The sequence below is a fragment of the Crocuta crocuta genome, unplaced genomic scaffold, assembly GCF_008692635.1.
Source record: "Crocuta crocuta isolate KB4526 unplaced genomic scaffold, BGI_CrCroc_1.0 scaffold737, whole genome shotgun sequence".
Lineage (NCBI taxonomy): Eukaryota > Metazoa > Chordata > Mammalia > Carnivora > Hyaenidae > Crocuta > Crocuta crocuta.
The window spans coordinates 2,420,297-2,430,793 of NW_027527804.1; the positions used below are offsets into that span (position 1 = coordinate 2,420,297).

At 42.7% G+C, this 10,497-nt stretch overlaps 1 protein-coding gene across 1 annotated transcript in view; it reads right to left on the reverse strand.

Annotated features, from left to right (window-relative positions):
- Window positions 1-10,497, reverse strand: part of VSIG1 (V-set and immunoglobulin domain containing 1) — a 36,010-nt gene that overhangs the window by 14,826 nt on the left and 10,687 nt on the right. The window contains exon 2 of the mRNA XM_077773820.1: window positions 7,095-7,258. Coding sequence (XP_077629946.1) covers window positions 7,095-7,258 — 164 coding nt within the window. The remainder of the gene's footprint in view (window positions 1-7,094; window positions 7,259-10,497) is intronic.

Consider the following 10,497-nt stretch of genomic DNA (forward strand, 5'->3'; position numbering starts at 1 on the left):
ACATCAGTCCTGCCTACAGGCCTCAGTCAGTCCCAGAGGGTCTAGGAGAAAGACCTGGTTTCTGCAGAGAACAGGGAGCCACAAGAGTGTGTTTTAGGCCAGGGCTAGAACATTCTTTGAATGTTCCAGTGTAAAAGTCGCAGTGTTGGTCATGAAGCCAGGTAAAATGAGCAAATAAGTCATGAGGCCCTGGACTTGTAACTTCCCTGTAAGAAGGACCTTCACCGATCCTTTTACCTGAACTCCTTACACTGTAGTCTCATAAACCTTGCCCTTTCACAAATAATACTAAAAGGTGTCAGGGATAGGAATGGAGGTAAGGAGGGATAACAATGGACTCCTAAAAGGGAAAGATCTTGGCCTGAGAAGGAAAGTCCCCAGGGCTAGCCAGTGGCCGGACACAGAGATGGAGGGACTTTGTGTTAGGGGAAGTCCATGCTGTCACACTGTCCTTGTAAAGAAAAAAAAAAATGTTTTCCTGAAACTGCTTATCTAATCACTCGGGAAGTACTAAAACGTGGTTCCATTTTCCACAAAAGAATAACTCTTTTAAAAAATCAAAGCTGAACAATGGCCAAGACCCAGCCCATGATCCTATGAGCCTTGTACCTTTTCAAAGAAAGTACATTGTCAATTTAGAGATCAAAGCAATCGAGGTCCAGGAAAAGCCATGGATGTTCAACAGGCCATGTCCTTTGGGAGGTAGGGGAGAGCAAATCGGCTTAAAGAAAACCAAACCTATCCAAGTGTTCCCATAAGTGGTACTTGTTAGTTTTTTGCCCGCTTGTCCTTTGTGGATGCCCTACTTTCCCCCCAAGGTCTTCTCTGCTCCTTGTGAAGTTAGAGGCTGATATGGAGACACATTAGTTGTTAGACCCCCCCTAGAGATCACTTCTTTTATGGTTTCTAAGGTTGATGGCCCTTCAGGAGCCAGATGGATATTGGAGATACGGGAAATAGCTGGGAAGGGATGGCGGATGGTGGTAAGATCATAGAGGAGGGTAGGGAATGTGGTGAACTGGAGAGCCAATACAAGCAAGGCTTTCCAACCGTGGAAAGAAACACACACAATAGTGGGCTGCTCAAGAACATGCATCTCCTGGCCAAATAGGGGCCCAGAGGCCTCTAATTTTCAACCTCTGATTCATCTTCTTCTATAACAGAAAAGGATACTGGAGGCTCCAAAAAAGAAAGCGATTTTTCCAAGATCACCCAATTTGTAAGCAGACCTGGAATCCAGACCTCCTGACTCTCCCCGAGTACGTGGAAATGGCCTAGTAGCCTTGCCCTAGGCGAGAAAGATGATTTCTAGGTAATCTTTCCCTTTTGGGGCCATTCCATCCTCTACTTCAGCCCGACTCCTTTGCTGCCAATTGCTGCTATTCATTGGCACGATGCTTCCCATGCCGAGTGGTCTCACCACCTGATGCCTTCGACATCTGCCAGCTGCAATAACAGCCTTTCCCCTCCTACTGTGCCAAGTTCCTATTCACACGACGCCATGCAGCTGGGCGCCAGATTTGTCCAACAAGATTTTTTTCCCCTCAGCTTTGTGGTATTGTTCTCTAACTAGAGGCTGGAGTATAAACAAGAAGGGTTGAAAGAATTCAGTCTGCTTTCTGTTTGAGTCTGAGTTGGAATTCATAAATGCATTTAGCCTCCAGAGCTGCTTTTGTGGGCTCCTTTTGGAAATGTGGAGGGTGTGGAAGTCCACAGAAAGCCACCCACTCTTTCCCTTCAGCTTCTTGCTTTCTGCCCTACTCATAAAGGGGCTAGCCTTGGGAAGGGAAGAGTACAGAGTAGCAATGGTCTCAAGTCCAGCACTTTTTCTGGACTGTCCTAGCAGACAGGTTGCACATGGAAGGGAAAGAACACCAAAAGAAAGAGATCCCTACCTTCAAACTACTCCTTTCCTAGTCTGCCAGTTGCCCAAGATCCCACCATTTGAATGGCTTCTTTCGGGTGAAGGCGCAGAAAGTCTATGCTTACAAGATCTTCTTTGGAAGAGGACAAAATTAAGTATCAGTAGGGGCGCCTCGGTGGCTCAGTCGGTTAAGCATCCGACTTCAGCTTAGGTCATGATCTCACAGTTCATGGGTTTGAGCCCGGCATCGGGCTCTGTGCTGACAGTGCAGAGCCAAGAGCCTGCTATGAGTTTTGTGTCTCCCTCTCTGCCACTCATGCCCTGTCTCTATCTCTCAAAAATAAACATTAAAAATTTTTAAAACATAAAACAATAATAAAATATCACTGGCCTCTAACACCTTAGCATTAGATTAATTTATCAGATTTAGCAAGAATATACAGCTGAGGTAATGGGATACAGGATAGATAAATTTCGATGGGAGGGGGTGGGGGGAAGGGAAGAGCCTGGAGTATTTCTCAGTGGGAGTGACAATGGTACTTTGGGCAGACAATTCTTTCTCATGTGGGTTTATTCTATATACAGCAAGATATTCAGCATCTCTAGCCACCACCTACTAACTGCCAGTAGTGATTCTCATTTATAACAATTAAACCAACACCCCCTCATTTTCAAGTGCATGTGAGGAAATGATACACCCCCACCCTGCCAACATTTAAAAAGCATTTGATATAATGCTATCTGTAGAGGAGAGACCAGGTGGGGAGAATCTGAACATCCACAGAATATGAAGACATTTGGTTCTGGAAGTAAGTTGTCCACATTAAATGTACACTGGGGAGATGAAAATGGCAAAGGGTACCATCCACTTTGGATGTTCTAGAAGAATAAGTACTGTCTGTGAGACCCATGCTAAGTAGGAGCAATGCCTGTTCTGTTCACAGGCAGGTGAGATCTCTTTAGTTTTACCAGTTAGTGTCTGGGTGGAAGAGGAGGAAAAGTGGTGTGATCAGAGGGTAACCAAACCACCCCACACGTCCATGCTAGCCTGCCTATTCCAGGGCCCAGAGTCTTCAACTGAGTGCCCTTTATGAGGGATTGATCATCTAAAGCTGTCCATGTCTTCCGAGAAAAGGGCTTCTCTAAGAGAAGGGCCAAGCTAATAAATATCCTGACCCTCCTGGTCAGAAGACTTATGGGATACCTCTGCAGTCCCCATTCACCAAAGCAACCCCTTGGAGAGAATAGTCAGTAAGAAACAACACCCTTCCCTGGGTATTGAGAAACTCTAGGTCTTGGAGTCAACTGCTCCTTTAACACAATGATGTTAGAGTAGGAGAAGAATATGAGCCTATGGCAGGAGTTGGTCACTTCCCTGCTCAAGGCAGCAGTAAGTCCCTGAGCCTTTTGGAGGAGGCTGAAAGGAATTCCAGACATGAGCATGAGAAGTCAAACTCAAGACTGTCCCAGTTTTGCCAGGAGCTTGCACTGATCTGGACTGTTACCAAACCTGGACCATACCTTCCCACTCCTAAAGGCTGGTGTCATTGCCTAGATATTCCAAACAATGAAGGGGTCCAGTAGTACACCAATAGGTGTTCTTACCTGAGAGGTCCAGCTACATCTTCCCCGAGCGTCTCTTGCATGCGCCATATTTAGACACTGACTGACTGCCTTTTCCTCCATACCCTCAGTATCGAGGCACGGGCTGTGCTGTGTTTGAGCAGAAATGGGTGGATCTGAGAGCTGAATGCTACATGGTAAACTGCCACAACAACCCAGGAGTTGAATTGAATCACTCAGTGATCAGTCTGGCAACATCTTACTCCCATAAATCATAGAATTGTCTAATAGCACAGCTGTCTCTTTTTACCATCCCCCAAATGTTCACCAGCCATCCCTAGATTAACATACAACATGGTCTACAGAATTATGGATGCATGGATGTACTCAAAGAAGAAACAAATTTGAAATAGAGGCCAAATCCCATTTTGAAAAATACCATCTCAACTGAAGAAGTCTACAACGTCATTGTTGACCAGGCTCTCTGTTCAGCAACAGGAGCAGGCAGAGAAGCCTGACCCTTCTCTTTAGCCACAGGGACCTGGCAGTCAGTGGAACGGGAAACCGATCCTCGGCCAAGATTCCCCCAAGAGCTCTGTCCCAGCTGTTAAGCGATACTAAATGTCTCTTGTAGGGCTGGATTCCCTAGTGCCCATGATGCTGGGGGTATGGATGGGGTGGGGATTTTGCAAAGTCACTATTTTGTAAGTAATGATACTACTAAGTCATTGAATTACACTTTGAATTGAATTCATTGAATTACACATTCAATTACTACACATTCACTGAATGGCTACTACATGGAAGGCTTCTCGGTGCTTCACAAGCATCATCTCATTTAATCTTCACAGTAGACCTATGAGGTAGGTAAGTAGCCCCATTACACAGATGGGAAAACTGACCCTCTGAAAGGTCAACTGAATTGTCTAAGGTCACCCAGCCAGCAAGTAAGTAGCAAAGCAAGGAGGAGAACCAACATCCATCAGGAGGTTTCCACTGGTGCTCCAAAACTACTCATGTGGAAAAGCAGAGAGAAGCACATGCCTGCAGGGGAGAGGGAAAGAGGGGAGGGGACTCCAGTTCTCTGGAAGTTGACACCCAAGGATGATTAAAATGGGGATCTCACTGGGGTAAGCTGAAGCAAGATGGAAAAAAAAGAAAGAAGAGAAAGCTTGACCTTATAGAGGTGATTTTCACTGTCTAAGTCAAGGGTTAGACCTACTCTACCCCGTCTTCTATGCAGCTGAGGCACAGGCATAGCACAGGCCTCATGCACTTGGAGAGAATCTAAAATGTTTTAAGATCAATGGGGGGCCTGGGTGGCTCAGTTGGTTGAGCGTCTGACTTCAGCTCAGGTCATGGTCTCGCAATCCATGAGTTTGAGCCCCGCATCAGGCTCTGTGCTGACAGCTCAGAGCCTGGAGCTTCCTTCAGATTCTGTGTCTCCCTCTCTCTCTGCCCCGGCCCTGCTCACAGACTCTCTCTCTCTCTCTATTTCTCTCTCTCTCTCTCGAAAAATAAATAAATATTTTTAAAAAATTTTTAAATGTTTTGAGATCAAGGAGCATGTTCTTGCTGAGTCAGTGGCTCAGCACAGAGGACCTTCTTTGATTTGGACCTCCCAAAGAGCAAGAAACCTTAAATTCCTTGCCTTGCCTGTACCTGCTGTCTTGAAGAATGACGCAAATGGCAAGGAAATAAGCTACTCAACAAAGACATTTTAATAGTTCCTTTCCAAAGTGCCCCTAAGCGATGCCCTGAGCTCAAGCCACGCTCAGTTCAATCACCTACACCTTCTGTGTATCTCCACATCTACATAAAACCTCGTTGCTGTTCACAAGATCCTCCTGCCCTGTGTCTGTCCCCCAACCCATCACTACATAGTTCAACCAAGAGGCAGCCTTGTAAATTCCAGCGTCAGGGGAGACATAAGGAACAATTTATATTTTTGACCTCAGATTGGCCCCAACCTCACTTCCAGGCAGTTGAGGACATCTGGATTTGAGTACCAAGCATTAAAAAAAAATGTTAAATATAGTGGCAAGGCCTCTCTAAAGTTGGCCTCTACTGGCAAAATGGAAAAGCCTTCAAGCCTGCAGATAAAGAATGTATTAGAAAGACTATCCAGGAAACTGAATTTCCAAAAGGAAGAGAGTTCACGTGATTATTGCCATCCACAGTCTGAGAGAGCAACCTACAAAGGAAGAGGATGGTTTCTCAGTTGATTGCAATATGTGGGGTCTTGGGTCAGGGCATTTGGGTGACAAAAAGTGGTAAAATTACTGGTGCTGCTGCTGCTGCTGCTGATTAAGGTGATAAAGCTGTTTACAAGGGAGAAAACTTAGATCTTTATATTTTTTCCAAGCATTTCCACATGCATTGTGTTAGCGGACTCCCCATGAGATTGCAGGAGAGTGTTAGCGCTTCACCACATTTTGAAGAGAGGCACAGAGCGATTCAGACACTTGTCTGAGGTAACCAGTGCTGAGCAAAAATGTCGAAAGTTGATTGGAGAGTGGCATTAATGAAATCATGTCTTGAGCTGTGTCTCCTGCTACAAAAGTCTGTAGGCCCTCTGGTGAAGAGAGAACGTAGCACCTCCAAAGGACCAGATATGGCTTAAGTGACACAGGCCACGGTGTGGCTCCTCTAAGCTAGCACCCTCCTTCTTCTCTACCTCTGCCCTTAAACCTCCCCTAGCCCACTGAACTCACCTCCCATTTTTCTACTAAACCAAAACCCTTCCTTTTGTTCAAGGCACAATTCAACTACATCCAACTATTCCAAACCATACTCATTTGTTTCTTCTCTGAAATCCTTGTTTGGGACCATACATCCTTTGGAAAATCTGATGAAAGTTATAGGCCTTTTCTCTCAAGGGATACGTATTGGCAGACGTGTTGTACACTCATGCAGATTGCTACATGTGCTCTCCCACCCTCTCTCTCACACACACACCCACACCTTTGAGTATACAATTTTAGTCCTTGTGCTAATTTAAAAAAGGAATTACCCTTAAGACCAGATGAATAAAAACTGAGACTAGGCAGCTTACAGGTAGAATGGTTCTTTTTTGACTTTCATGGACCCTCTTCCAGCAACCTCTTAGCCCAGACCCTAGCCTACTTCCCCTATCCTGTATCCTCTAGCTTCCTGTGGGATTACCCAGGGTTCATCACTACCTTGGCCCTTGTCTATCCATCTGGGAGTGTCATTCCATCAGGACTCGGTCAGACACAATGACTTAGCTCACTTGACAGGCAGATCCCAGATACTACATTTAGCAGAGATCTGCTGATCAGGTAGGACGTGTATTTGAACTGGGGTCTCTGGGAAATAATAGAGAGATTATTTCAGGGGAGGGAGAACCCTTTGAGAACTACTGCTCATTTCACCTATGAGAAGGACCATTCCTATCTACTCTAGAAAACACAATACATTCAATGTTGACCTACTCAGATTTGAGATAACAGGCTATAACTGAATATGAAGAGAGGACAAAGGCCGACTCACATAGATGATGGTCTTCCCTAAACAGCTGTCTTCAAACTCTTTGTATCTGAGGTTCTGCCACTGTTGTCACTGGCTTACCACTCCTTCACACACTGACTCTAACAGTTTATGTCAGAACTACCATAGCGGAAGAGTTGAGGAAAAAAGTCCTTACGGAAGTTGGTGGTAAGTCCTTCTTATGAAAGAATGACCACTGGATGGAAAGCTTGTCCCGGGAGACCACAGTGCTGGTGTAGGTGCAGACAAGTGTGACATCAGATCCAACAGTCACGTTCATGACGCTGTCTGGGATGGTCACCTGCACCATACTACCTTGACCTGGAAAGACAATCATCGAAAAGAAAATGATGCATACTCACATTCTGATGACACTCTTTCATTACAAAGCACTTTCAATAACATCTTATTTGAGGAATTCAAGGGAAGGAGAAGGTACAATGGGCTGTATGGGAAAAGTGAGCAAGCAATGGGCATGGGGGGGGGGTCTAACAAATTACAATGGGGACAATACTCAATCCTATGCGGTGGTGAGGTAATAACACCGAACTGGGTATTTCTTCTGTATAAGGATGGCCTTACACAGAGGTTCTTAAACTGTTATCCAGGGACACTAAAAGGTCCATAAATATGGAGAATAACCCATCCAGTCTCACCAGGACTAACATATTCCTTGGATGTGGAACTTTTCAGTTTTAAAATCAGGTAAGTCTCAGGAGAACCATCCTAGTTTTGCTAGGACTTTCAGTGCTTAAACCAGGAAAATCCCAGGAAAACTAGGATAAGTTGGTCACCCTACCCCTAAGACCATTTTGAGAGGCTTCAAGCTCAAAATGATATTCATAATAATGCCAAGATGCTATTTTTCTTTTTCACTCTCATCCTCTCATGAATGTACAGTGGAGTGTTCTACTAGCTGCATGGTAGATGACGTCATTGCTTTGGCACCTAGTGGAATGTGTGCTTGTGGATTTTTGTCTCAATAATTTTTAGTTCTCATTTCTAATTTAGTGAAAATAAATGGCAATAGTTGACATAGAAGAAACTCTTTGGGAGCCCTCAATAATTTTTTTATTGAAAATTTTATTGAGATAATGGTAGATTCATTCACATGCAGTTCTAAGAAATCACACAGATATTCCATGTACAATTTACCCAGCCCCCCACAATGAAATAATTTTTAAAATCTATACTATAATATCACAATTAGGACACTGGAATTGAGACAATCCACTGATCTTATTGTGTTTCTCCAGTTCTACTTGTACTCAGGCATGTGTGTATGCATTCAGTGTCATACAATTTTATCACATGGGTAGTTTTATGTTATCTACCACCACAATGAGGATACTGTAGTGTTTTATCACTACAAAGACCCCCGATATCGCCCTTTTATAATCACCCTCACCTCCCTCTTGCACCCCATCCCTGATTCTAAGCATTGGTAACCACTAATATGTCTTACATTTCTAAAATTTTGTCATTACACAACTGTTGTATAGACGGAAGCATGGTAACCTTGTGGGATGGGCTTTTTCTCATTCATCATAATTACCTAGCAGTGAACCCAAGTTGTTGTGTGTATTTGTAATTCATTGCCTTTAATTGGTTAGCAGCATTCAATTTGTTGAACAATTCACCCACTTAGGAACATCTGGGTTGTTTCCAAGTATGGGCTATTGAATAAAACGCCAATGAACATTCATGTACAGATTTCTGTGTGAACATAAATTTCCATTTCCCTGGGCTAAATTCCGAAGAGTGCAGTTGCTGGATCAGATGGTAGTTACATGTTTAGCGTTTTATTAAAAACTAAAACTAAAACCAGCCACACTGTTTTCTAGAGTGGCTAGCCCAATATACATTCCCACCAATAACATGTGAGTGGTCCAATCTCTCCACATCGTCCTCAGCCTTTGGTGTTGTCACTATTTTCCACTTCAGCCATTACATAAGTGTGTAGTTATATATCACTGTAATTTGAATTTGCATTCCCCTAATGCAAATTAATGATGCTAAACAACTTTTTATGTGGTAATTTATCATTTGTATATCTTCCTCAGTGAAAGGTCTGTTCACATCTTTAGCCCATTTTCTAATTGGATTGTTTAATTTTCAACTGTTGAATTTTGAGAGTTCTCCATATAATCTAGATTCCAGTCGAGACACTTTTATTTCTTCCTTTCCAATTCACAGGCTTTTTATTTCTTTTTACGACTTTATTGCAGTTGCTATAACTTCCAATACTTTACATGTACAACTTGTACATAACACAACACAAAATATGTTATTTCTAGGTTATTTGTAGATGCTTTTTATCAAGTTGAGGTAATTCTCCTCTGCCACGGGTTGAATTGTGTCCCACTGAAAATATGTACAAGTTCTAATTCCAGGTTTCTGTGAATGTGACCTTATTTGGAAATAGGGTCTTTGCACTGTAATTAAGTTAAGGATCTGGGGATGAGATGATTCTGGATTTAGGGTGGGCCTTAAATCCAATGACTATTATCCCCATAAGAAAAAAGAGGAGATTTGACACTGATACACAAAGAGAAAGGCCATATGAAGATAAAATCAGAAATAGGAGCATTGTAGGGGGTCCTGGGTGGCTCAGTCGGCTGGGCATCTGACTTTGGCTCAGGTCATGATCTCCCCGGTCTTGAGTTCAAGCCCTGCGTTGGGGGCTCTGTGCTGATAGATCACAGCCTGGAGCCTGCCTCCAATTGTGTGTCTCCCTGTCTCTCTCTGCCCTATTCCTGCTCACGCTCTGTCTCTTTCTCTCAAAAATAAATAAATGTTGAAAATTTTTAAAAAAATAAATTGGGGCATTGTATATACAAACAAAAGAACCCCAAGAACTTCTACCAGCCAAGTAGCAGAATGGCATGGCACTGATTCTCTTTCAGTGCTTCTAGAAACAACCAGTACTGCCAAAGTTTCATCTTCAGACTTTGGACCTCCAGAACTCTGAGAGAATAAAATTCTCTTGTTGTTTTTTTTTTAATGTTTATTTATTTTTGAGAGAGCTAGAGAAAGATAGAGTGTCTATATATAGTCTATGTACTATCTTTGTCTGGTTTTGGTATCAGGGTAATGTTAGCCTCATAAAATGAGTTGGGAGTGTTTAGGAAGAGATTGTGTAAAATTGTTGTTAATTATCTCTTAAATGTTTGGTGGAATTATCTAGTAAGAGTATCTAGACCTGGATATTTCTTTTTCAGCACCTTTTAAAATTATGAATTCAATTTCTTTAAGGGTTATAAGGATATTCAGATTATCCATTTTATATTGGGTGAGTTTTAGTAGTTTGCTGTTTGGGGGGAATTGGTCCATTTCTTCTAAGTTGTCAAATACATGAATGTAAATTTGTTGGTTGTAGTTCATTATTATATTTTTAATGACTACAGGATCAGTGGTGATATCCATATTTTATCTCTGATATTGGTGATTTATAGCTTTTCTTTTTATTTTTATCAGTCTTGCTAAAGGTTTGTCAATATTATTTATCAATTTTGTTTTCAAAGAACCAGATTTTACTTTATTTAATAATTGTCCTATTT